Here is a 27,982-nt window from a genome sequence, read left to right as displayed (position 1 = left end):
GAGCAGCACCATCCCAGCTGGATTTGCTGCTCCTGGAGGAGCATTTGGCAACCAGCACGGCTTGGCTCCCCAGCGCTGTTCCTGCAAGGAAGGTGTGTCCCAGGAGCTGGGCTGAAGGCAGTGTGTGCAACCCAGCCCAGCTGCCCTCCAGTCCTCGGGGTCCAGCATCTGTGGCTGCTGCCAAAGGCCATAAACAAACTGGTCTCAAAAGGTCAAGCGGCACGTTGTCACTTTGCTACAGATTTATTTCCATGTGAATTAATGAAACAGTACACACAATTCCAAAAAAAAAAAAAAAAACTTTTATAGGCCCATAATCCTTCTTTCACAGTACAATGCAACAGTAAAGGATTTAGTCAGTGTAAACAGAAGGTCCAATAGTGATCATCAGCTATCACAGATCAGCTGCACAAACACCATAGCTATGGGGTTAATGCCATTGCCACACAAATCGACAGTACCAGTACAAATCATAACTTTACCTACAATGCTTTTTCATGTGCAAAAACCATGAAAATTCAATTTACAGAAGAAGAGCACCTTCTCTAAATCTTTGTGGGGACTGTAAAGTGCCTCCTCAGGGCTGTCTTATCTATTTGGCAAAGGTCTCAGGCCCTGATTCTCCAAGGTACCCTTAACTCCATCTGCAGCACAAAGCATCAGGGCTCTGCCTCTGCACATCAGGCATTCCTGTGTGCTCTGCTGCAGCCCAGCACAGAAAATAATCAGCTGAGGACAAATCCCATTCATTTATGAAATCACTCATGAATTTAAGCTTAGATTAATTAATTGACTAAGGCTATTTGAAACAGTCCTGGTTATATTATATTATATATGGATCATAACGTAACCCATAAAATCATCATTGGTTAACTTTTTTTCCTTTCATGTACTAACTGAACTGTTATTGGTGTAAAAGTTGAGGCTTATGAGTAATGCGTTGGCAAGTTTACAGTGAGTGGATAAATTACTGAAGTCAAAGGGTCAGAGGAAGAGAGGAATGCTACCACAGCCATAGGAAAACATCAGCTGGTAGCCACCTAGCAGCAAATTTGCATCTCAGCTGGGAATGCCTGGGAGGGAGCCCTGGGGTAGCAGAACTGTCCTGCACCTCCAGCTGCACCAACTCTGTAAATTGAATTCATAGTCAGGCTATACAAGAAAAAACAAGAGGTAGTTATTTATCATACCTCTTCAAAAAGGCAGAACGAACAAAAACCAGGATGCAGAAGTGATGCAGTAAACCTAAAATCAACAGGTTCCTACTTTTTTTTTTTCCTCCTTTTTTTTTTTTTTGTTTTTGTTTTTTTAAACACATGAAGTTAAGTTACAGACATAAAAAATGCACACTCACTTTATGGAATTCCTGCATAGTAGGAAACAAAGGCCATTGCTAATCCAACTTTGTTAACAGCAGGATGCCATTTACAGGTGCAAGGACGATGCCCCAAATATACCCAAATATAAACAGATCATTACCCCCCCTTTCTAGGGAAGTCCTATGGCAACACTTACACATTTTGTTCAGAAGGAAAAAAAAGCATTTTCTTGGGGATAAACTGCCAAAATAATTATCGTTTCACATCCATAAATTTAAGGCAATATTACTTAGACCTGAGAAAATTAAAAAAAAAACAAAAAACAACCATGTGGATTTATTTTCTCAACTATACATATACACTTGAAACGTCAGGATTTTCTGTCTCCTCCAACTCTCAGGTGGTGCTGGGGAAAACAGCTGTGGGGACACTGCTCTGAGGTCTCAGGGTCAGATCCTGAGAGATGCAGAGTTTGTTCCAAAGACAGCTAATGGGAGCTGTGAGTGCTCAGACTCACCTGGCTCTTTTTCATGTATTTTCATTTTAAATACCTCTATTTAAGCCCTCTGGGGAGGGTTAACTCCAGAATGGACCTTTAGTGCACCAGTAACCCTGAAAGGTTTGTATAGCAAAACTGTAGATAAAATAGACAATAAAATTACGTACAGTAAATTTCCACGATTCCCTCTTTCCAGGAGAAAAAAGATATCAGGGTTAACAGTTTCACTGCACCTTTAGCCATTCCCATAACTACAGAATAAATCCTTTAACAGTACTGTGAAATCGCAAATTGTTCTGTTCTCTTCCTTGAAAAATAAAAACGTAAATTAAAACCAAAAATCAACTCGCAAACATTTCTCATTATATGATGAGACACAAGAAAGGTCGGGTGGGGACTGCAGACACACAGCATGCTAAGGAATGACCAAAGTGCAATGGTTTCTGACTCTGTAGGAGAACGGACAGACAGCTCCCCTTCAGTACCAGCTTGATGCCTCTGGAGAGCTCCGGAGGTACCGTGTGGATCTGCAGCCCTAAAGCTCGAGTTTGAGGTTGGCTGGGCTCCACAACCCCATGTGCAGCTGCAGCAGCTCTGCATACCTTGGCTACATCTGTGACTGCAGGACAGGGATTCACCCACGCAAAGACACGGCCACTTCCCAAATGTGAAATTTAGTTGCCAAAAGAGAATTTGATGTCTGGTTCTAGAAAGCTGCTCGAGCCACAGCTGAAAGATGGACTCAGACCTAAAATCTGTGCATGCCTGGTGTAGTTTCTGTAGGATTGCCTCCTTCTCCTGAACACAACTACAGACACCAACCATCTTTCTCTCCTGCTCCCATCCAAGCAGCCGGACACTCGCAGCCCTTGCTGTCAGCTTTGGCTGGGGTCTGCCATGAGTCTACTAAAGCAGGGCTTGGGCAGAGGGTCACTAAAAAGCAGAAAGTCTCCAGGTTCCCACAGTGAAACAAGTTTATCACCATCCACTGCCTGGTGAGAGGGTCTGTGGGCAGATTTTCTGCTGATATTTCAAATGTGACTATCCAAAGATCAAAGACCAAAAGAAACTCAACAATCCTCATCGGACTAGAAAGCAATTTCCACTGTTCACCAGCAACTCCCTACCCTCCTCTCCCAGGTTCAAAGGATGAACAGGGAGTCACAGCTCCTTTACTCACCCGCTGGGAACTAAACCCTTCATCAAATCACATTAACAAAGCTCACTATGTGCAAAAGACTTATGCTAAAACAATTCCACCCTACATAGTGCAATCAACAGTTTTTAACTTAAATTTGCAGCTTGCTCTTTAGAAGTGCTTGGCAGAGAATATTTATATTCTTTTGACACCATATAAATAATATTTATACAGCTTAGACATTTTGAGACATGCATTAGACTTTAGGTAGTACATACTTCTTGATCATATATGCAAATATTACTGTCAATAAAACCGAGCAACCTTATGCTGGACCATGTCTTGCGTTATCCAGGACGTTTGACGGGGGCTCCGAATCATCCATGGGCAGGACCAGGCGTGTTCCCCGGATCACAAGTTCATGGTCCCCAAAAGCCAGCTCCCGGTCCAGGGCATCCTCCAAGCTGTTCCCCATGAACCGCTGGGACGTGCCACTGGATGCCACCGAGTCAGTGTTCACCGTGGAGTCCCCGTACGTCAGGCTGATGTCCCCATCATTCAGAATGAGGTCGGAGTCATCGTCCTTCAGCTGCTCTTGATTCTGGGGAAGAAACAGGAGGTTGCTTGCATTTGTGAGTCATTCAGGAATGAAGGATGGAGCTTCCCTAGTTGCTGAGTGACTGTTTATAAGAGGCCTCCAGGGAGCGCAGTGACCTGGAGCACGGGGAACAGGGGTGTGGCACATCTCTGGGGCGTGACCACAGCAGTTTGCATGGCAGTTCACACAGGCAGGGCAAGCAGGCAGGGTTGCAAGTTCTCTTGCTAGTAAGGTGTGCTGTGTGTTGTTTGAGGTGTTTCTGCTGGCTGGTTGGTCTTGGGGTTTCTGTCAGTAATGGTTTCAACATGGTCGAAAACTGGTTGGTACAAGTGTATGTGACCAAGTGGAGCCCTCCAAAAAGGATGCATCTGTACAGACCCATTCTGGCCTGGAGTGTTTGAGCTTATTGGTGGTTTCAGGGGGTGTTGTGGAGGAGGCGTGCCTGAGATGTGAACAGGTGAACGACCTCCTTTCACTCTGGTGGCTGAACTTAGGGAGGAAGTTGAAAGGTTAAGGAGTATCAGGGAAAGTGAAAGGGAAATAGACTGGTGGAGTTCAGCCCTTCCATCTTTAAGGGAGGCCCATCAAGATTCAGAGGACTCATATGCCTCCCACTCCCAGGCAATAGAAGGGCACCTGGTAGATGAAGGGGAGTGAAAATTGGTCCCTGCTCAGGGAGGTAATAATAAAAACTCCTCCCGAGCCCCATTCCCTAGCCAGGTGCCACTTCAGAATAGGTATGAGGCCCTTGTATCTAGAGAGCCAGCCAGATGATTTAGAGGGAAATTATCTGCCCAGTGAGCCTCCCAAATATGATTCATCTGTAAGATGAATCTCTACCTCTAACATCAAGAAGAAAAGAAGGGTAATCGTAGTAGGTGACTCCCTTCTGAGAGGAACAGAGGGCCCCATATGTCGACCAGATCCATCCCACAGGGAGGTCTGCTGCCTCCCTGGGGCCTGGGTACAAAATATCACTGAGAGACTTCCTGGGCTGATTCAGCCCTCTGATTATTACCCACTGCTGATACTCCAGGCTGGGCAGTGATGAGATTGAAAAGAGGAGTGTCAAGGTGATTAAAAGGGTCTTTAGGGCACTGGGTCAAGTGTTTGATAAGACAGGGGCCCAGGTAGTGTTCTGCTCAGTCCCTTTGATAGCAGAGAAAAATGATGAAAGAAATAGGAGAACTCATATCATTAACAAGTGGCTTAAGGGTTGGTGTCATCTATAAAATTTCAGATTCTTTGATCATGAGGCAACTTTTACGGCACCTGCTCTGTTGGAACCAGATAGGATATATCTCTCTGTTAAGGGCAGAAGGTTCTTAGCTCATGAACTGGCAGACCTCATTGAGAGGGCTTTAAACTAGGTTTGAAGGGGGAAGGGGATGCAGCTGGGCTGCCTGGAAGCAGGCCCAAAGGCGGTAAGCCTGAGTTAGGGGTGAAATCAGTAGCCCAGCTGAGGTGCATGTATACCAATGCATGCAGCATGGGTAACAAACAGGAAGAGCTGGAGGCCTTGGTGCAACAGCAAAGCTATGATGTAGTTGCCATCAAAGAAACGTGGTGGGATCAGTCACATAGCTGGAGCACTGCACTCAATGGCTACAAGCTCTTCAGAAGAGACAGGAAAGGAAGAAGAGGTGGAAGGGTGGCCCTTTATATTATGAAGGCTTTTGACACCATAAGTATTGAAACTAATGAAGATGGAGTTGAATGCCTATGGGTAAGAATTAAGGGGAAAGCCAACAAGGCTGACATCCTACTGGGAGTCTGTAATTGTCCACCCAACCAGGAGGAAGAGGTGGACAACTTATTCTATAAGCAGCTGGAGAATGTTTCAGGATCATCAGCCCTTGTTCTTGTGGGTGACTTCAACCTGCCAGACATCTGCTGGGAACTTAATACAGCAGAAAAGAGGCAGTCCAGGAAATTTTTAGAGTGAATGGAGGACAACTTTTTGTCGCAGCTGGTGAGTGAGCCCACCAGGGGAAGGACTATGTTAGATCTGCTGTTTGCAAATAGAGATGGGCTGGTGGGAGATGTGGTGGTTGGACACCAATTGGGGCAGAGTGATCATGAAATTATAGAGTTCTTGATATTTGGTGAAATCAGGAGGAACACCAATAAGACTCTTACACTGGACTTCTGGAGGGCATACTTTGGCCTGTTTAGGATGCTTATTCAGAGATTTCCTTGGGAAGCAGCCCTTAAAAACAAAGGAGTTCTGGAAAGCTGGGCGTGCTTCACAACAGAAATTTTGAGGGCACAGGAACAGACTGTCCCTGTGTGCCGAAAGAGGAGCCGACAAGGTAAACATCCAGCCTGGATGGGCAAGGAGGTTTTGGAGGAACTTAGGAATAAAAGGAGGATGTATCACTTTTGGAAGGAGGGTCAGGTCTCCCAGGAAATATTTAAGGGGGCCGCTAGAGCATGTAGGAAAAAAATTAGGGAGGCCAAAGCTCAGTTCGAACTTATATTGGCAACTTCTGTAAAGGATAATAAAAAATGTTTCTACAAATATATTAATGGTAAAAGGAAAGGTAAGGCCATCCTTTGTTCTCTATTGGATGAGGGAGGGAACTTAGTAACTGCAGATGAGCAGAAGGCAGAAGTGCTTAATGCTTTCTTTGCCTCCATTTTCAGTGGGGAGATGACTTGCCTTCAAGACAACTGTTCTCTTGGGTTGGTTGGTGGTGTCAGGGAACAGAATGGTCTTCCCATTATCGAAGAGGAGGCAGTCAGAGAACTGCTGAGATGCTTGGATACTCATAAATCTATGGGCCCAGATGGGATCCATCCCAGGGTAATGAGGGAGCTGGCAGATGAGCTTGCTAAGCCACTCTCCATCATCTACCATCAGTCTTGGCTCACTGGTGAGGTTCCAGATGACTGTCACCTGGCCAGTGTGACACCCATTCACAAAAAGGGTGGGAGGGAAGATCCTAGTAATTATGGACCAGTCAGCCTGACCTCAGTACCTGGCAAGATAATGGAACAGTTTATATTGAGTGTCATCACACAGAATTTATCGGATGGCCAGGGTCTCAGGCCCAGCCAGCACGAGTTTAGGAGAGGTAGGTCATGTTTGACCAACCAGATCTCCTTTTATGACCAGGTGACCCGCCTGGTGGATGCAGGAAGGGCTGTGGATGTTGTCTATTTGGATTTCAGCAAGGCCTTTGATACTGTCTCCCACAGCATACTCCTGGATAAGCTGGCAGCCCATGGCTTGGACAGGAGCACTCTTTGCTGGGTTAGGAACTGACTGGACGGCTGGGCCCAGAGAGTGGTGGTGAACAGTGCTGCATCCAGCTGGTGGCCAGTCACCAGTGGTGTCCCTCAGGGGTCTGTGCTGGGGCCAGTTCTGTTCAATATTTTTATTGATGACATGGATGAGGGTATTGAATCTTTCATTAGTAAATTTGTGGATGACACTAAGCTGGGAGCGTGTGTCGATCTGTTGGAAGGTAGGATGGCTCTGCAGAGAGATCTGGAATGGTTGTATGGATGGGCAGAGTCTAACAAGATGAAGTTTAATAAGTCCAAGTGCCAAGTCCTGCACTTTGGCCACAATAACCCCCTTCAGCATTATAGGCTGGGGACGGTGTGGCTGGACAGTGCCCAGGAGGAAAGGGACCTGGGGGTACTGGTCGACAGCCGGTTGAACATAAGCCCAGCAGTGTGCCCTTATGGCCAAGAAGACCAATGGCATCCTGGCCTGTATCAGGAATAGTGTGGCCAGCAGGAGTAGGGAGGTCATACTTCCCCTGTACTCAGCACTGGTCAGGCCACACCTTGAGTACTGTGTCCACTTCTGGGCCCCTCAGTTTAGGAAAGACATTGAAATGCTTGAGCATGTCCAGAGGAGGGCAACAAGGCTGGTGAAGGACTTGGAAAACAACCTATATGAAGAACGACTGAGGGAGCTGGGGTTGTTTAGTCTGGAGAAAAGGAGACTCAGAGGTGACCTTATCACTCTCTACAACTTCCTGAAGGGTAGCTGTGGTCAGCTGGGGGTTGGTCTCTTTCTTCAGGCAACAATGGACAGAACAAGAGGACACAGTCTCAAGCTGCGACAAGGGAGATCTAGGCTGGATATTAGGAAAAAGTTTTTCACTGAAAGAGTGATAAAGTACTGGAATAGTCCACCCGGGGAGGTGGTGGAATCACCATCCCTGGATGTGTTTAAAAAAAGACTGGATGTGGCACTCAATGTCGTGATCTAGTTGAGGTGTTAGGGCATGGGTTGGACTCGATGATCTTGAAGGTCTCTTCCAACCTAGACATTCTGTGTGAAAGTGCTGTTAAACTCTTCCACAATGGCTATTTACAATCACATGGTGATGGTGACTGAGCAGAGACAGAGGCACTGAGTCACAGGCTCTCCTGCACCGTGACCAGAACCAGACATGACACACACACATCTCAGAGCTCAGGTGGCTCATGCCATGCAGAATTTCTCTGCAGACTGCCTAAAAGGGCTCTCCCGGCTCTCTTCTTTCTGGTGCCATAGCCAAGTACTCGGGGAATGCAGCATTTGTGGCTTTGACTGGATCAAATACTCATGAGCACAGGAATTGCATTTCTGACCCATCACAGCCATTTCTAATTTGTCAGGAAACCTGATGCTGATACTGTGCAGACAGGGTAAGAAGACTCCTGGCATGGATAGCTGCCACTGCAAGGGGCCCTGGGCATGGCAATGCTGGCTACCTTTCTGGTTGTGAGTGATGCAGCTGAAAGGGCTGCAGGAATGGCTCAGCTGTAAGGCTGGAAGCAAGCAGGGGATAGGAAATTGTGTGTCCTCCCAACTGGGCCTGGGGAAGGACAGCTGTGACAACTTCATTGAACCAGTCACTGAGGAACCACCATGAATACACCACAAACCCCTTCATGACCTAACAGCAGGCTGGAAAAGCAAAATACCCATGGGAATTAGTTCATCCATCAGCCCCAATATCTGATTTCCCTCATGCTCCCAGCTTGATGCTGCAGAGCAGCATCCTAAAGAGAAACAAAAACACATCAAACCCACAACACTGTGACAGAAAGAAAACTAAAGGTCTCACCTCATACGCCTGCGGGCTCGTCAGGCACCGGGCAACAGGCCCACAGCACCCTGGGAGTGTGGTGGTCAGCGGGGGACCACTGTGTGTCAAGAGAGGCTTTAGATAGCTACAGAGAGGGTTAAGAAAAAAAGAGGAATGGGGCCATGTCGGTGAGTCAAAGGCTGGGAGGGTAGCACTGAAGGACTTGGCATTGCAAGGAAATCACAGAAAGAAAAACACAAATGCATGGAAGCACAGAAGTTGTAATGGTGTGCAACGAGAATGCAACCAAACACAGCAGGCACAGTCCTGGTAAGATGCTCAGCAGCATCGCTTGTCCCATCATCCTGTGCCCCTCAGCCTAGCATCGCTCCTCCACTAATTCACAGCACAGCATCTGAAAGGGAGGAGAGGCACGGATCTACCAAGAGGGACTGCAAGTAAGAAACCCCTCACCCCTTCCTGCCCACCTGCCCCTGGGATTAAGGAGCCTCAGGATTCCAATCATGGAGAGCCCAGCTTTGAATGGAACTGCTACTGAATTCTCACTGACAGAGGGTGGAAATTGTCATTTCTCGCAGCCACAGACATGAATAGGTGCAAACCAAAACACAGCAATGTCATGGGAAAGCAAATACTGGCTCCTCTGCTAAGCAGGGAGCAAGTCATGGTCCCAGTAAGAGGTGTCTGGGCAGTGGGATCTGCCATGGCATACACTGCTGCCCAAGGATACTTGTGGTCGAAGTTGTACCACATGCGGAAAACCCAAGCGCTTTCAGCCTTCGTGCTCCTCCTCTCATTCTCTGGAACACCCTGTGGGAGAGCAAAACAGTAAAGAGGGGCAGGACAACATGCCATGACCTGGATCAGGGTCAGGAGACCCCATGGGACACTGGATTATCCCCAGGGGACACAGAGACAGACTTTCCCACTGTTTCTTGAGAAGAAGCCTTTGGGTTGTCGTGTGTATAAGGACGTTCACACCACAACAGGCTGCATTTAGCAGCATTCAACTGCCTCAGGGAGGTGGTATCAAGGCACAGAGTGACCATTTTGCTGCTAGAACCTTCCAGTGTCTGGCCCCGAGGTTTAAAGTGCCTCAGAGCCAGCAGCTGCACCCAGACATCACATTTAATAGTCACTGACAGATCCAACCTCCATCAGATCTCGCCTGACATTGCTACATGCAAGTAATTGTGTGTTATGGGAACTCCAGGCTTCCTTTTAGTCAGAGAAAAAAAATAAAACTGTGTGGAGGAGACTGTGAATACAATTACACATTTCATAGAAATCTGGCTTACAGATTTATGGCCCTGGGCTGCCTGTTGCATTTGATGCTTTCTCTCCAGGAGGTGAACAGCTCAATAAATAGCTCTGAATAAAATGAATTGCCAAGGTGCGGAATCCACACTGAAACCAAGGAGAGCTGCAGCCACAGCATGACCAGGCTGCAGACACATGAATGAGACAGCTGGAACTACCAGGCAGGAAAACTCCTAGGGCTGTGGGGCTCCAGCATTGATCTCAGTGTGGTCAGTGGTTCTGGGGCTGCCACATAACTACCCACAGGAAAAGGGGGTAAGCAGGGGCTGAGGGTACCCATGGGTAAAAGTGGGGCAGAAGATGCTACATAAAATAAGTCAGTAAATGGTGTTTCTGTACTGCCCTGGACACTGGGACGAGGCAGAGCTTCCATGTCATGCTCATTTTGGGTTTTATTTCAAACCCAGCAAGGAAGAGACTGAATCTATTGCAGCAGCAACATGGACTGACTAAACAGTCCAGCATTGCTTCTGTCCCCTTCTTTCCAGCTGAGTCAAAACAAGGCTCACAAAAACTAGAGAGCACAGAAAAGCTGTGACTCCCACTGACTGCAAACTCTTTCACAGGGGGAGCTAAAAACTCCTGCAGCTGGAAGGAAGCAGAGTACAGACAGGCATTCACAGGGTCAGGATGCAGAGGTGCCCAGCAGAGCACACTCACCACATTCTCCTGATCCGCATCCACACCGACCCTGTAAGGAGAGAACAAGCAGTGTCACACACAATGCCAGGGTTGCGATCCAGGGGGAAGGACGGGATTTGCCTCTGGTCTCTGAAACCCAAGCAGCCTGAGGTGAGAGCAGGCCGAGGGGGAGGCCGTGCTGAGCCAGGGGAGCCCCGCACTGACCAGATGTTGAGGCAGGACAGCATGGCTGTGGTGCCCCCACCGAACACCCACACCGTGAAGAAGACGATGAGCAGGGTGGTGCTGAACATCATCTGCCGGGCATATGTGGCTGTGTCACGGATGGCCAGGGCGAAGGCCATGGCTCCACGCAGCCCTGCAGGAAGAGAGAGCATGGGAGCTGTGTCAGCCCCCAGCACAGGCCACCCCCATGGCCAGCTTCCCACCTGGGGTTTACATCTTGCTGCCCCTCTGCTGGGACCACCAGGGGAGAATAGTGATGATTTTGTCACCCCTCTTTCCAAGACCAGAAAGGCAAACCCTCCTCCTGCCTCGTGCCATGCACTTGAAGCAGGACAGGAGGAGCTCATTCCTACATCTCAAACCACTGAGTCCCTTCCTGCCCAGCCTCCCCTCCAGACATTGCCCATAAGAGATTTAGAGTTGAATAAGGAATATTTCCAGGTTCTCAGGGGCAAGGAACTGCCAATGGGCCACATGGTCAGAGGAAGGATGCAGTAACGTACCAGCAAACATCATCATGTGCTGCAAATTCATTCCAATCTTATTTCTTCTCCCCAAATTCAGTAAAAATGACAATGGGTAAATATTGGCAGCTCTTCCTAGGAAGATAGCAAGCTGTATTTGCACATGTTAAGGAAATTGCTCTTCCTATATCTCCCATCACATCCCACCTGCACACAGAGCCAGTTTCTACTGCCCAAAGGAAACTGGGAGCCGCAGAAATGCTGGTGCTCTGGCTGCAAAGAAAATAACCCAGCTCTGAGTACTACAGCACTGTGAGAAGAGCAGGCTACTGTCCTGCTGAAACACAGCACACACTGCAATTCAGGAATATCATACAGAGACAAGCACAAATAAACAAAGGTAATGATGAAAGGACATGTTAGACAAGTGAGAGGAGGGAAAAACCACCATTTCCCACAGTACACTCTCTGCTGCCAGGTCCATTTTGCATCCCAAGAATTATTTGTCTTCCGTGAAGCTCAAGTTATCACAGCTATGACAACCCCTCTGACATTCCCCAGCATGCCACACTTCAAAGATGGGTTTGAAGCTTTAAGTCAAGTCCCATTCCCAAAGATTATTCAGCAAAATGAAAGTAGCAGCCGTTGAGAAGGAAAAAAGAGAAAATCTAATACTCTTTCCATTTTCATAGCCTGCAAGATACAAGAATCACTGGCCCCTTCATATTGCTTTTTATCTTTGAAGTTGTGTCTTTTAATACCAGCACCCAGATGGCAAAAATAATCTTGGAGCCAGTATTCAACACATCCTTGAATAATATGGAAAATGCTTCTAGCTTTTATGTTCTTTCCTGAACATCACAATTTGCATAAGAGATGTATTTCATGATGTCTCTCATGAATGAGCTATTTCATCAGTGAGTTAGCCAGTTCCCACTGAAGAGGCACAGCACAAAATTCCAATATAACAGCCCAAATGGCATTTCTCTGTTCTCCACCCCTTCTGCCCTACTGCAACCCCACAAAAGCTGATCAGGGAAATTCAGCTGAGCCTGCTGCAAACCCATGGACCAGCACTGGTAAAAACGTTTTGTTTACCAGTATAAATTTGCATCAGTGCTGGAAAAGGGTGAAAATAATTCTGTACATTTAACTGGCTTTCCTGTGATGTGAAAAAAATTCCTTTAAAATTCTTGTTTTTATGAGACATACCAGGGCCCTTGTTCCTGTTAGCATCAGCCTGCAGAACAGGAAATCCTTTCTCATTACATCATTCAGAGGCATCTACTGTAGCTGTAACTGTGCTGTTTGACCAAAAAAAGGCTTTTTTTCAGGGTTAACCAAGTGCACTAGCAGAGAAAAGAGGAAATAAACAGCTAAACCAGGCAGCCCTCCTTTGCAAAGCCCCTCCTGGTGCCCCATAACAATGCCTGGCATTGGCATCATGGTCACATTGAATGATGAGTCCCTGCAGCAGCTGATTCAGACGCCCACAAGAGGAGAGAAGACAGGGAAAAGAAAAACAACAGAAAAGCTGGAAAAAGAATCTCTGTCTTCTTAAAATAGCCAGCAAAGGCATCACTACATGGCAGAAATCCCCTTTTAAAAATAAAGCTAGACTGATTGAAAAAATACAAACCCACTCATTTGAGTGAAAAACACAAATTGGGAATGAGGCACCTCTCCCTTTCTTTCTGTCTTATAAATTGGCCTCCAGAGGATACAAAGGCCCCCACCACAAAGGTAGGGTTAAAGACATGGTTCTGGAAGGTGAACAGTGCAAGTCCCATGTAGGAGAAGATGAAGTTTTCTGCCAAGAAATTGAGAAGCTCAAACAACTGAAAGAGAAAAACAAATTAAAAGTGAGTTAGACATAATATAGATTTAACAAGAAAAGCATGTTAGCCCATCTGTCATGCAATAAATACTTCTGCAGAAGCAACCCTAGTGAAATGCAGCTGTAAGAAGACAGATGCACCTAATTCTGGCTAGAGGGAAGGAAAAAATATTGAATTTGAAATTCAGAGAGGCTGAAGGGGTCTGAGGAATTCTCACCTGCTTAGTTCTGTATTGGGACTCTGTAGATAAGTTGTTATAGGTATAATGGGCCTGTGTGATCCCACAGAAGAGCACAGCCACCACACCTGGGGAGCAGAGCATCACATAAGACTCCTGGTCAGGAAAAGGGAGCTGAGCTGCACCTCAGGCCTGTAGGGAACTTAATGCAGTAACCCCAGAACCCAGAATCATTACACTTCTGCAAACAGAGGGAGATCCCCAGCTACAATTGATCCTGAGAGAAGCAAAACTCAGTGGCCCCACCACCCCTGCAGATCTCCATCCCAGAGGCAGGGCTGTGCTGGAGCTTGCCTGTAAAGCCACACGCTTCAGCCAGCAGGAATGTGCTCCAGGACATCAAGAAGAACAAGCCGGTCTCCAGCAACGGGAACTCCTGAAGTTTGGTGAACTTGGTGACGTTGCAGATGGTTAAGGACAATTTGGAGAGACACTGCAGGCTAACAGCATATCAAATCCAATTGTGTATCACAGCTACACAGTCCGCCCCTAAAAAGGCTATGGCACTGTCCTTCATTAATTTAGGGGAAAAAAAATAAAACTTCTGGGTGAAATGCAGTGCAGCAAAAAATAAATAAGCTGTTATGCAAACACTTGGAAAAAAAATCAAAGCATGAAAAGGATATTAAAGCTGTCACAACTCCAGTAGCTGCTCCCATTGCAAAAGATCCACTGAATATCCCCAGGAAGATCCCGATGGACTTGAACATTGCTGTCACATCAAACGTGTGGCTGTTGTCACCCGCTGGCTGATACGCAACTATTGAGCTAGAAGAGGAGGGAAAGCACAAGAACAAAACTGCTTAGTCTGGAGGGAGAGGCACCTCACTGTGCTACAGGAGCCTTGCAAAGTGCTACAACTGCTGCAAACACTGAGCCTGAGGAACCAGGGAGACACAACACACTGCAATCCCCTGGGATCACAGTGTGTAGTGGCTGCACACCCTCCCTGTCTTGGGAAGTTTGGGATCAGCCACCCCACCTAAGCCTGGATGTGCAGTTGTTCCTGGACATTAGAGAGCAGGGAACCAAAGCCTGTGTCTCATGTGATGTGTGATATTTATGGTGGTATTTGGAGGGGTTTGGCACCAGCTCTCTGTAATGTCAGGTGCTGTGGTACCACAAGGTATTCAAGCGGGAAACCTCCATTCCTCCACCGAGGCGGCTGATGTGAACGTCTCTCGAAGAGCTGTAACTGCTCCCGTTCTGCCACATTTAACATGTGCTACATTTAGTTTGTTCTGCTCTGAGCTCCAAAGTGCAATACCACAGGGTAGCCAAGTCAGACAGTGCCATGCGCAGAAGCAACACCATTCTCTGCATCCACCAGACCTCAACAGACCTTTGTGATGAGATGGCAAACAGGTCTGCAGTGCTGATCCCATCTCTCAATCTGCTCCCTCCTAACTCCTGATGAGCTGAGCCTTGCATTAGCCATTCCATTGTTCTACCTGGAAAGGCTGAGATACAGGGGGGCCCTTATCCAGCTCCTAAATCCCATTTATCAACTCCTCACATCACTTTCCTTGATGTAAACTTATCAAAAACATTAACTTCCTAGTTAGAAATCCCTTGGCTCACTCTGTTAAAACTCCTGGATGTGAACTTTAAATGTTTGCTGTTTAATCTGCTGAGAACAGACACTGCCTTGCACACACATCTTGCAGCTTTCTCCCCTAACTATACACCATTTTCTGCAACACAAATTACAAACCTCCCCTTTCCAACACATCGCAAGTAATTTCCCTTGCTAAACTTCCCTGCTTTTAATACAGCTCATTTTACAGCTCTTTATTTCCCCTGTTGCTGCCCATGGGGCTTCTCATGGTGTTTAATCGCTGTGAATCCTCCCTTTGGAAGAAGCAGGTAGAGATCCTGCAGCTGCATTTACCCCTCTGCTCCCAAACTGCAGCTCTGGCACTTCACTGCCCACCAGCTTTTGGCTCTGGGTTCAATTCCTCTTCATCTTACAACAAGTTCCAGCTGCCAAGCCACGGCAGGCCAAGACAGAAACAGAAAGGCACAGATCCTGCTCCTTAAGCACAGGAACAGACATTTGCCCAGGGCTGAAAGCAGGCAGGAGAGGAGCCTTGGGGCACCCAGACTGGGAAAAAGCTACTGAAGAGCCCAGCTCTGCATCCTCCCCAGCCTGCAGTGCTGAGGCAAAATAAAATAAAATAACTGCTGAGTGAACTTGGTGCTGCTGCCTTGGTGCAAATTATCCTGTTTTGGGGAGGGAGTGGACTGAGCTCAGCTTGTGGAGAGAGGAAAGCAGGAAATCAGAGCAACAGCTATAGAGCTGGCACTGAAGCAGAGCAAGAGGCAAATCACTGGGTGGTGCCGTCACCCACATATGCAGAGATCCACCACGAATTCCATTACTCTGAAGCTGAATCCACCCACTCCCACCCAGAACCTACCAACACAGGCTGGAAGACCCCATCCCCTTCTCACTCATGATCACTTCTGAAACAAAATCTGACTGTGCAGCATTTTCTCTCACACCAGCAGTGACACAACCAGCAAAAAAGCCAGAGTGAACAATAGAAAGAGTTCCAGAAACCTCAACAGAAACACTCAATTCAGTAAATACAACACACAGCTCACAGTGTGTTACTTGCTGCCTCCAGTGAAACCCACACAACCAGCACGCTGGAGTGACAAGTACTCCAGAAATATTTTCTCCATTAGTCTTAGCTATATGTTAAGCTGTCACCATTGTAGGTATTATATATTACCAAACAAATTCCCATGATGACAACACAGTGAAAACACAGATAAAATATGTCCTGCATGCAAAGGACATAAAATATTAAAGAATATAAAACATTCTTTAGAAAGGCAGCAAGTTTCCCATGTGTTCAGTCAAGGGCATTAACTCCAGCTGTAAGAACATTAACTCCTCGAAGTGGGGAGAGAAAGGAAACAGCTGCTTCACCAACTATTTCCACCTAAACAAAAGCAGGGATTTGTGGGTGGGAAGCAATGCAGGAAGGAGCAAAGCCATCAGCAAGGGGTTTCAGTGGGATCTTGTAGCTGAAAAGCAGACGTGGTGCTTTTCCTGTTTCAGAAGGACATAAAAACTTCCCTATGGATGGGTCAACTGACCACAGAAGCAAAACAAAACCATCCATCATGCAGGGGGAAGCTGTAAGGGTAATCTGTAATCCCAAGCAGTGGTAAGCAATGAGGACATGCATCAAAATGTCACTACAGCTTTCTGGGACACTTAAAATGCTCTTGCAAGCACCCATGTTCCTATTTTACAGGGGCAAGGCCGAGTGACTCCCCCTAACTCCTGGCATGTAACACACATAACAATTCTAAATAAAAACAGAAGACACTTACGAAGACAGCACTATGGCAACGGCATCGTTGAGGACGCTTTCACCAAAGAGAAGGGCATACAGCTCAACATCGACCTGGAGTTCATGGAATATGGCAAGGACAGTCACTGACAAATAGAAAAATAGAGAGACATTCAAAAAGGTGCTGTTATTTTGATGTAATCAAAGATCAAATGTCCTTTTTAGAAAGCTGCCTTCCTGCACATCTGTGCCACTGCTGTGATGGTGCCAGCTGCCCCCCGTGCTCTCTTTGATAGTCTTCCTTCTACTCTTTCAGATTTGGATTTGATTCATCATTTCCCTCCTCCTTTTACTAAAACACATCTCAGCCTATTGAATCTTTTGCAGGCTGTCCTAGGGTAACTTTATGATGCTTGTATCCCCAATCGTCTGTTCTGTTTGTGCTGTATATTAAGCCCTGTGCCTTTAAGACTAGTTCTAAGAGCAAGGAGAAGCGCGGAGTTTGTTTTGAGAAAACTGCCTGACTCCTCCACATTCTGCTGCGGACAGCGTGTTCGGCGGAGGCTTGGAGACTGCGGGACAGAGACTTTTTTTTGCTTTTAGTTAGTTTCAGCCAGCTAGGGCAGAGAGGTTCCCTGGACTGTTTTTTTTTTCCTTTTTCTTGGAACTGTTTAAACCTGCTCTGGACTAAAAACCCAGGGGAGCACTGGGGGCTGCACCTGCGGCCCACCGGGGCCTGGACCTCGGCATTTTCCAGCAGCGCCGGAGGGACTGGGACTGAGGAGAGGCACTGAGAGAGCGAGCCGAGCTACACCCACGGCAAGGACTTTCTCAATTTGCCATCTCACTTCAGAAGGAGAGGTTTTATTGTTTCATACTATTCATTCTTTATACTTGTATGCACTTCATTTGTTTAGTAAAATAGTTTTTTCCACTTTTCTCCAAAGAAGGTTTTGGTTTTTCTTTTCCGGACCGGTTGGAGGGAGGGGCCACTTGGGTTTGCTTCCTTAGAGGGATCCTATACAGGGGTTTTCTCCCAAATTTGTCCCAAACCAGGACACAGGCATACATAAACAAACTCTGCTCTGAGCTTCCCAGGGTCTGAGCTCATGGGCTGGGCCACAGTACCAGGCTGGCATGAGCCACCCAGCTGTAGGGATGCTGCTAGCTTGGAGCATCAGGGAGAGCCTTCCTCCACCTGCAGAAGACCAGAAGAATCAGGCTTGTCCAGGATGATGACTGCCTTTTCTTTCCATTCCTGATACTCTTGAGAGAAATCCTTGGATTCAACACATTCTAAGTGCCAGCAGAGACACCCAACGTTTCAGACCTGACTGGAAATAAACAGGCATTGGCTCAAACCCCATGTGGGGGTTTCTGTGATTTACGGCCACATGGCAGAGATCAGCGTTCCCTCAAGCTATTCTGTGATCCAGCAGCTCCAAGAGGATAATGGAAAGCAGCAGGTTTTGCACATCAACCTCGCAGAAACATCACAACATCCAAAGCAAGCAAGATGTAACACATGGTACGTCGGGCACAATTCAGGCTGAGGGCTGAGCCAATTCCAACCAACTTCTGTGAGTCGTTTCAAACAGCACTCAGGGCACACTGAGGGGGGTTTAACCCATTTATGCACAGGGAAATGCTCCATTTCTACCTGTGAAATAATCTTGTTCCTATTTCAAGCCCAAAGAAGGGATGCCACACCAACAGCTCATCTGCAGCATTTCTAAGCATTAGATTTCCAGCCCTGCCCAGCAAAGGGCAGGAACAGAGAGGCCTTTTTGTGGCCCTGTGTTTTTACATGAGACCATGCAAGTAAACAGCTACCACATACAAGCTATCATGAACTAACTTTAATTTAGTTGGACAAGGCATGTTTTTCATAGTTTTGATTTACAAAGTGCATCAGTAAACCAAGGTGTCACTACTGTCCTCAGTACTGCTCATTAAGGTGTCTCATTAATTTAATTTCAATTAGATTAGTCCCTGCCAAAATCCAACCAAACTGGAAGCAAGAGAAAATAGCTAAACTAACTAAAACTATAACTGAACCCTCCCCACATTACACATCCTGTTCTGCAACAGCTGCTGGCACAGGGTGGCAGAGACACAATGCCAAACTCCAGCAAAGTCAAGAGAAAGGCTGCCTAGGACTTCACTGCAAACAAGGATTCAGGAAAGCGGAGGTTTTGAAGCTGTATTGCACATAACTGAAGAAAATTAAAAGGCACAGAGATAATCTGACCTCTAAGAATGTCCCAAATAAATTAAGCTCCAAAATTCAGAAGGAGGGAACTCACAGGGGTTTCAGACTTTCTTCCCCTGTGCCCCACAGCTCAAACCAGGCCAAAATGTAGGGAAAGCATATAACATACCTGGGTCAGTGGCCGACACGATGGCCCCGAACAGGAGGCAGTCAGTGAAGTAGAAATCTCCCCCAAGCTGCCCAGTGACTTTCATCAGCACCACGCAGCCATACACAACAGAGCTGGGGATCAGAAGAGGCAGTTACACATCTCTGCAATGCATTAAAACAACATTCATATGGGCTTGGTTTCCCTGAATTTACCAGAATAAAGCTATCCAAATGCCAGAACACCAACAAACTGCATGGGATACACTGAGACTGGTGAAACCCCAGGGCCATGACCTTGGAGGTGAATGCTGGACCACGCACACCAAAGCACCCTCTGAACTGGAGCACAAACATGGTGCCAACAGGGAACTGGGACCAGAACTCCTCCAGGAGCACAACATGGCTAAAGAAAAGCAGCAGCCAGGCTTATGGGGTCGAACAATCACTTTGCAGTGCTGCACATTAACACAGTTCAGTGAAGTCAGCTTGGATGGACTCTGAAATGGTCAAAACTTTCAGTGAGGAGCAGATAACGCAGATGCTGAGTTTGCTTGAATCCACTGGACTACAGTGGAAAACACCCTATGTCAGCCTGTGTGCTACTATCCAGAGTGGGAACCATCCAGCAGCCTCTGCACTGAGGGATAAACAACTTGAAACACATCTGTGCTCACTAGACACCTGCCTTTATGGTCCTGCCCTCTACTCTTGTGCCTCAAGATTATGAGGGCTTATGCTTTCAATAATTTGAAGTTGCTGATTTATCAAGACGATTTTCTCTGAAGTGTGAAACTTTCCTTACCATGAATAACTATTCTCATGGGATGCTCAGATGCTGAGAGAGCACTTCACAATTAGACAGCAACTACCCTGTCCATGCAGCAGAAGTTTGCACAGTAAATAGTATTATTTACTGCTGCTGAGCAGCAGTAGTAGAGCCTGTGTGACCTTTCCAGGCTGGGATTAGCAGCTTCAGTTCCAGGCTCAGAGCACTTCTCCCAAGCACAGCTCAAACCTCTGTGGAAGAACCAGACCAGTTCCATCTACTCACCCAATTACCAGGCAGGAAATGGCAGTGCCGAGGAAAGCATATGCCAGGATGGATCCCAAGTTTCTGAAGAAGTGCCTCTAGCAGGAGAAAAAACCCAAAAACTGAATTATATTTTGCTAACAATTTATTTCAAGCCTGCACAGGCACCCATAGTGTCCACAGCAACTTGGACCCAGCTCAGACACCATGAGCTGGACAGGCACAGGGTGCCCAGCACAGCCCAGTGCCAGACCAGCAGTTAATGCAGCATTAATAAACATGAATGTACCATTTTCTCTTAACTGGGCATTTAATAAGGTGCTATTCCAAGTCCTGGGAACTGATTTCCTAACCCAGCAGCACTCCTCCTTCCTTTGCCCGCAAGCTAAACTGCATCATTCTCCTCTCCTTCCAAGTCAGCATTTCAGAGAGCTGCTGCTTTCTAAAACCTTCCCACACTCCCATGTGCTTGGAAAGCTGGGATGGCTGAAATGGCCTGGCTGACCCCAAAAACCCCTGCTGGAAACGGTTGAAGTCACTGACCCTTCCCAGGACAGAGGGGCAGACAAGAAGGATGGGGGCACTTAGCTCTGCTTCCCACAATCCCACATTTGTAGGGTAAAACCATACCCACCCCCACAGCCTCGGTCTGCTGAGCAAGCATTAAAGCACTCGCAAGTATTAAAAATTCTCTGGAGGCAGAGGAACTAAAACCATCAGCATTGTAAAGGCACATACCCTTTTCAAGCTGTAACCTGCATAAAATATAATGGGAGGAAGCAAAATGTTGAAGAATACTTCAGGATCAAAAGTCACCTATTAAGAAAGAAAAAAAACAAAAAAACAAAACCAACAGTAAAATGATTTGTTAAAATTTTGCAAGATAAAACACAAATAAGAAAATATATGGAGGAAGCCCTGTACCCCCACCATGTGAATCCTGTTGGGTCAATGATGAGGATGTGTCTGGGATCTTCTGGAGACAAATCCCAGAGTCTAAACAGCTTAAATTAAGATGAGCTAAAAATAGAGTTTAATTACATTGTGTTCAACATATAAATTACTGCTCATCACAATCACAAGTTAAAAAACCAAAATAAAAACACTTAATCTAGCAGATCCAGGACCCATCCCCATGGAGGGAGTGGGAAGCACCGCTCACCTCTCCAGTCACTATCTCCCTTACCTTTCTCAGCATCTCATTATCCTGGACATTGTTGAGCTCCTGGGCACTGATTTCCCCCTTCAGGGTGTACTCGTAGAACTTCCCGCTGACGTTCACCAGCAGCGTGGCCGGGCTGGTCTGCACTTGGCAGCTCAGGGTGACATTGTTGACATTGCTGGGGACATGGATGCCGTAGCGCAGGACCACACCAACCAGGACACCTGGGGAGGGACACAGGTCTGTGAGACAAACCACAGCAAACCCCCAGAATGATCCCTCTGAGGGTACATCATGGGTACAGCACCAGGATTGTCACCGTGAAACACAAAGAAATCACACGAAGACAAGAGATTTCTGCAGAGGTTCTTCTGATCCAGCTTCCAGCTGAAAGGGCGGAGAGAAGAGACCCCTTTGTTTATTCTTTTACTTTTATACATTTGTGGGTCTAGCAGAAGATTGGCTTTTTGGGGTTTCCACCCCTCAGCCTCAGTGGCCAGACGAATTGTCAGTTACAATTGTTTTCAGGTTAGAAATATGCAAACAAAGGACAAAGAATGAAAAACAAAGGATTTGTTTATATTACTTCTGTGGGAAAGGTAGAAAAACTGCTCTAATATTCTACAGTAACTAAAAGATCTGACTCCATTTATGAAAATCAAAAGGCTAATAAAGAAACTCAGAAAACCCAGGGTAACACAGGATCCTGACCCCCCTACTCAGCTGCTGAGCACAACCACAATCCAATAACTGCCCGTGTGAATTGAACCATCCTCATCCCCCGTGAGCCAGGCAAATGCTCCATGCTCATGGGGAGTTTCTAACACAGTCATGGACAAGTCCTGAAGGATTTGAACCACACAGCCATCAGTCAGACCCTCACTCCAGGGCAGCAAACAGCCAACATCGAGGGCACACTGGGTTTTTTAAGGTAAGCACATCACACTGCTGGGCCAGGTGCTGCTCACGTGCCTAAACTGTGCCCTTTGCACCTTGAAACCTGACATTGATACATTAAACTCTTCATTTTGGCAGGGATTAAAGATCATACCCAGCAACCACTCTGAACACTCTGAGGCTGGCAAGCATCTTTCCTAAGGTGCTGCAGCACCATACAGCCTCCTCCCAGCCCTCCCTGTTTTTATAAAACCACATTTTGAAATATAAACATATAAACATATAAAACTGTTTCCCAATCCAGGCAGACCACCCAGATCTAGTCCTTGCCCCTGCAAACTTCAGCTCTGCACCACAAGCAGCAGCCCCAGGGCAGTCCTGTGAGGCAACTCTGCCTCCAGCTCAGCTGCTAAGTAGGGGCATTTTGGGGTTAATTTGCAAGTCAGCAATTTATAAGGCATTTTTATTTTGTTGTCTGAGGTCTCAAATCCAGATTCAAGTGTGTTGAGCACTCTCCTGGCAGAGTATTTTGACATCTGCAGGCTGGGGAAGAGGGGTGTCCCACAAGACACCTTTCCACATAGCCTTCAGCACAAAAGGGTTTGGAAACTCCTTGATTATGGCGGCCCCAAGCTGCCACAGAAATCTGGGATCTTAACCCCATCTCTGAACCACACATTTCTGAAAAGCTTTCAGACACTAAACACAGACCACAACACTCTGAAGGCTTCTCCATTTGCCTCCCAGGACGCTCCTGTTCCTTACTGCTGCCTCAATTAAGGCCGTGCTCCGTGCTTTCCTACAGGCAGGGCACAACCCTGACTGACAGGAACACCCAATGCTTCCTGTGCCACCACCTCTTGGGGAGCAGAGCCTGGGCAGGACACTGTAGGGCCACAGATCATTCAGCATCTCCTGCAGCCAGTTCCTGATCTGCCACCCACTTTTTGACTTCTCCTCCCTTGGCCACAATTTTTCCAGGACAAGATTTGTTATTTTTCTCGATGGCAAAAAGAAAAGCCCCCACCTCCCATCTCAGGGGGTGCCATACACAACAGGGACACCAGAGCACCCAGGCCACAAGCACAGGCAGAGGAGGTGGCTGCACACGAAGTCGCCATTGCTGACCTAGAACAGCTCAGCTCAGGGACTGGACAGATCCAAAACCCTGGTCTAATACAGCACTTTGCAGCACAGGTGAGCTAAAAGGCTACAGATGCTTTTAAGCCATGCACCATCAACCAGGTGCTCACCACTGGGCTTTATCCTACCCTGAATCACCCCAAGAGTCACAGAACAGTTCCCTCTGGGCACAGCCAGGCACCGTCAGCTCCAGCAAGGAGAGTTCAGGGCATGTCACACTGTGCAGAGCAGCTGAGGGCTGCTTTTACACCATCATCACTTAGAGGGGACACCATAAGTAATTCTTTAACTTACTTATTCTGCCAGGCTCTGCTCCTGTGATCTTCCAGTGCTCCAGAAATAAGTGTAGAATGAAAGCAAGTATGTCAAGCACATCATGATACCACAGCATGTATTTACAGGAGCATGTGGGAGTGGCTGCATGGCACCACAGCAGTGGGACAAAATACCCCATTTTCCTTTCACCCAGATGACAATCCTAGAGGTACCACAGGAAACAACTAAAACCCTTTACTGGGATAAAAGTAGTTTCAAAGGGTTATTTACATCTGCTTATGGCTATTAAGGTACACCACACTTTGCAGCCCTCGAGAACTACCTGGGGTGACTTCTAAAAAGTTTCATCTTAAAAAAAAACTGTTTCAGAGGTTCATGCATGAATCAGAAAGCAGCAGCTGCCTGCCCTTGCTCAGATGGAAGGAAACCCACCCAGCAACCCCTTAACAGCAGGGCTCAGCACTGTAAGATGAGAGGCCCCACAGGAGGAAGGAGGGACAGACAGAAGGAGTCACAGCTGTGAATTCAGAAGGGATCCTGACTCACCCACCTCTCCACTCTTAATCCCTGTCCTAAAGCAGTGCTACATCTGATAGCACCCCTGTTCCTCTGCCATCTTATCCAGGCAGCTGTTCCTGGCCCCGCATGCCAGCCAAGCTCCAGACAGGGCCAAATTCCCATTCTGGCCAGGAATGGGGTAAGGGAAAAGGGACAGATAAACCTACAATATCTGCCAAGGACCCCTGTTTGGGAGCCCCAAAATCAGACTTTTTGTCTTGCTCAGTAATAGGCTGCCTGGGAGGCTGCCAGGTGGGGAAAGATACCCATGTGCAAATACACAAATGCACAAATTGCTCCTGGGCATTGAGTGTGACCCTGCCAGCGGCCCTGACACAGAGACACTGTCAGTTACCTGCAGGGAAAGCATCCTGATGCTCTGCTGGAAACCAATTATTCCACCAACATCAAATGGCCCCACCAGCAGCCCCTCCTGCCCCTGGTGGATCTGATCAACCCTCCTTATCCAATGATGCTCATGGGAGGCACTTGGGACAAACTTAACATGGTTTTCCAGACACCAAGCCCAGTCCTGAGCTCAGGCTCCCTGGACCAAGCCCAGGGGACCCTGTAGGTGCTCCTGGTTCTGACAGGCTCTTAGGAAATGGTTCAGACTCTCCTGGCACTCACAGAGCCCCAACAGCAACCTGTGAGCCAGTATCAACATGCTTTTGCTGCCAGAAGTTTTGCAAAACTGAGCCCTAGGAGGGAGCTGAGCTGAGCAGAGGGAACCCAACACCGAGGAAGCTGCCAGCTGAAAGCTGCAAGGAGTTGAGAAGCTGAAGGCAAAGCTGGCAAATTAATTGAGTTCTTTTATACAAAGTGCAAGAGATTATTTTCATTGCATTTCTCCTGACTTCATTAAAAAGAACAAAAGCCCATGGGCCTTTTTTTTAAGGTGTTGTTGAACATTTCCGAGATAATGTTTTAAATGAAAACATATTACCAAACCCAGCACTTAACAACAATGAAAGCAGACAGGATCCCCAGGCGAGCATTAATCTGGACACCAAAAGGAAAGAAAAATGTAACAACTGAAGACATCCTGACAACAAGCAGTTTGGACACACACAATCCAGGGGCCAAGTGGGAACAAGTACAAGAAAACTAAACTTCTAGAGAAGCTCCTGCACATCCACCATCAGACTGAGAAGAACTGAAATAAAATTGTTCAATTAATCATCCTAAATGCTGAGCACCTCAGATGTGGGAACCTCATTTTAAACACTGAAATTAAGCTTAAGGGCTACTAAGCACCTATTGTCTATCACTGTGAAATTACTCCAGCCGGTGTCCAGCTCTTGAACATCAGCTCTGAGCTGACAGTGTGATTTGCACAATAGAAATCCACCTGGAACAAGAGCTTATAACTTCCAGTAAAAACAAAGACAAGGAAACTGATGTGTTTTGCCAAAAGAGATATATGCGAAAGTTTTGGCTTAGTTGTTGTTGGGGTTTTTAAACAGAAAAAGACAAGCTTTTGCAAATTGCTTCTCTTGTTCAGATTTCAGGGTCTGTTTTGCAGCCTCTTCCACGTTTTCAGTGAACTTCCTCCTTTCTTCCCTGCAGATTTTAAGTTGTCATAGTAAAACAACAGCATTGCACCACTCCTTGGGAATTACACATCCCTTTTCCTATGGCACCTGCCACTACCTGAGAAGCAAATGCCAAAAGCCTTGATACCAGGGAAAACTTGGGATTTTCTGCATGATCAGACAGGTGACATTACCGATTTCACCAGCAATTCTCTAAGCACAGTCTGCAGAAGAGCAGACAGAAAAAGTGCATTTTATGGATCAGCAGGAGACTGAAACAACCCAAGTTGTGCTCTGAGAATAAAGTGAGCACTCAGGTAGGTAAGGGAGAGAGGATAATCAAGAGGAAGAAATGTCCAGGAGAAGAAGAACAAGGTTAAGGGCAAGTGTGAAAGCATGAAAGGAATAGAAAGTTGCATGTTGGGAGCTCTGGGGCAGCAGGAGAGAGACCTTCTATGCTGGAAGCATGTCCTCTGACAGCACAGCTCCTGTCCCACTAGGTGACCATCCCCACCCTGGGCAGGAAGCCAGAAACATCTGAACCCCCCTGAGCGGTGGTTGGAAGGAATCTGAAAATGCAGAGCAGTATTTTGTGCCCCTGAAAAAGCAGACCAGTATTTTGTGCCTGTTGGCTGATGCAAGTGTCTCCACCCCTTCATCTGGAAGGACACTTCTAATTAACTGAAACTTGGGATCACAAAAGCCAGTGGCCCAAATAGGTCAAGTCACAGCCTTCAGATCAAAGCTCTCTGCTGGGTGGGAGGTTTGGCCACATCTGACTGTGTGGTCACACGTCACCCCCAGTCAGCAAGGGCCACACAGAGGACGGACACTAACTACAGCACGCAGCAGATGTCTTCTCAATCCTAAATGCAACAAATCTTCTCTAGATGTGAATCCATGGCCACGTTAATCACTTCCCCAGCACACCTCCCAGTCCTACTTTGGTTGAATTCAAAGTCATGCCAGATAACCCAGGGAGAGCCATATATGGCCCCTCCATACCCTGGTTCAGGCCACTTCACGAGGCCATGTCAACTCAGTAAATCACAGGCCACCATTAAAACCCAAATGTCTACAGCTCCACTCCACTGACCCACAGCCTTGCTCCACTTCCTGTGGGAATACACATGGGGCTCCTCTCCGAGAGGTCCTGTCACAGTGGAGGAGGAACTCTAAAGGTAGGGGCTTGTGCACACAGGTCCCCAGGCAGCAGGATAGAAGGCTGCTGGCTCTGCAGGCCCCTGAGCATGGCAAAGGGTGGGAGAATCCCCCAAATGGCCTCTCCACTCTTCTTGGGCAGCTTCTGGAAATCTGGATGCTCTAAACACAGCCTCTGGCCCCAGCATGTGAGATCACAGAATCACAGAATGGTTTGGGTCAGAGGGGGACCTTGATGATCATCCAGTTCCAACCCCCCTGCCATGGGCAGGGACACCTTCCACGAGACCAGATTGCTCAGAGCCCCATCCAACCTGGGATGCAAGGCTCCTGACCAGTGCAACAACTGGTCTGTTCTGCCCCAAGTCCCCACTCTCAACCCTGGAGCAGGTAAGTGGGACCTGCCAGTGTTTGGTGACATGGTAGCCCATGACCCTGCCAGCTTCACCCTGTGAGGCTGTCTGGAAAAACCCAACCAGTTCCTCACTGCCAGAGATTTGGGAGTAATTGCCCTTGAGAGCCCTCCATATCTAGGGTATGGAAAACAACTACCCCTTCCTCCAGCAACACCCAGATAGAGCTCAGCACGGGACACAGCAGGACGGGGCTGTCCCGGTGACACAGCAGTGTCCAGCTGCACCCACGAGAGAATGTGTCGTGCCCACCTGCACCCCTTCGCCCACCAAACAGATCCTCGGCCAGGGGGCCACCAGGCACTGACCCAGAGAACGATGCGCTGCTGTTCCCCACTCGTGCTGCCATGGAGTGGGCGGTTGGGCAAGCACCCAGCACCGCAGCTGGCCCAGCGCAGAGCCGGGACTGTTCGGGATGGGGCTCCCAGCGCTCGGAGCAGCTCCTGCACGGGTTTCGCAGGGAAGAGGTGGCGGGGAATGCACGCGTGGGGCGGGCGGCGCTCACCGTAGATCATGGCCAGCCCGGTCTCGTGGAGGAAGCGAGCGCGGCGGTGCTTGAAGAGCCAGATGGTGAGGATGGTGAGGGTGAGCAGCAGGATGAAAACGAGCAGGTTGGCGCTGTCCTGACGGTGACTCTCCTCCGCCGCCTTCTCGGACACGATCTCCTCGTCCAGCGCTCCGGGACGCGCCGCCGCCACCTCGGCGCCCCCCGCCCCCCGCGCCCACAGCCCCGCGGCCGCCGCCAGCACCGGCCCCGGCCCCGCCATCGCCCCGGCACCGGCCCGGCCCCGCCGACACCAGG

At 47.8% G+C, this 27,982-nt stretch overlaps 1 protein-coding gene across 2 annotated transcripts; it reads right to left on the bottom strand.

The window, feature by feature from the left end:
- Nucleotides 1-219: 219 nt before the first annotated feature.
- Nucleotides 220-27,962, bottom strand: LOC120764852 (sodium/hydrogen exchanger 6-like). Of its 2 annotated transcripts, none has more exons than XM_040088967.2 (16): nt 27,686-27,962; nt 21,222-21,421; nt 20,774-20,851; nt 20,057-20,133; nt 19,025-19,137; nt 16,684-16,789; nt 13,962-14,103; nt 13,630-13,735; nt 13,315-13,403; nt 12,984-13,097; nt 11,299-11,410; nt 10,775-10,928; nt 10,589-10,619; nt 9,339-9,418; nt 8,627-8,732; nt 220-3,557 (listed from the first exon to the last, which is right to left on the bottom strand). In XM_040088967.2, the coding sequence occupies exons 1-16, from the start codon at nt 27,945-27,947 to the stop codon at nt 3,282-3,284; spliced, it is 2,046 nt and encodes a 681-aa protein (XP_039944901.1). In that variant the 5' UTR covers nt 27,948-27,962; the 3' UTR covers nt 220-3,281. The 2 variants fall into 2 exon arrangements, with proteins under 2 accessions (XP_039944901.1, XP_058279889.1); XM_058423906.1 differs by lacking the exon at nt 27,686-27,962 and adding an exon at nt 21,505-21,859.
- Between the last annotated feature and the right edge of the window lie 20 nt (nt 27,963-27,982).

The sequence above is a fragment of the Hirundo rustica genome, chromosome W (assembly GCF_015227805.2).
Source record: "Hirundo rustica isolate bHirRus1 chromosome W, bHirRus1.pri.v3, whole genome shotgun sequence".
NCBI lineage: Eukaryota > Metazoa > Chordata > Aves > Passeriformes > Hirundinidae > Hirundo > Hirundo rustica.
This window is presented reverse-complemented; position numbering and strand designations above follow the sequence as displayed.

What these genes read in the sequence shown, in the direction of transcription:
- LOC120764852 (XM_040088967.2), bottom strand. Translation starts at nt 27,947, where the DNA reads ATGGCGGGGCCGGGGCCGGTGCTGGCGGCGGCCGCGGGGCTGTGGGCG. An exon ending in GTTGCCATAGTGCTGTCTTC is followed by an intron (nt 14,104 to 16,683) that starts GTAAGTGTCTTC and finishes CTCCTCTTCTAG; the next exon opens with CTCAATAGTTGCGTATCAGC. An exon ending in CCCAATACAGAACTAAGCAG is followed by an intron (nt 13,098 to 13,314) that starts GTGAGAATTCCT and finishes TTTCTCTTTCAG; the next exon opens with TTGTTTGAGCTTCTCAATTT.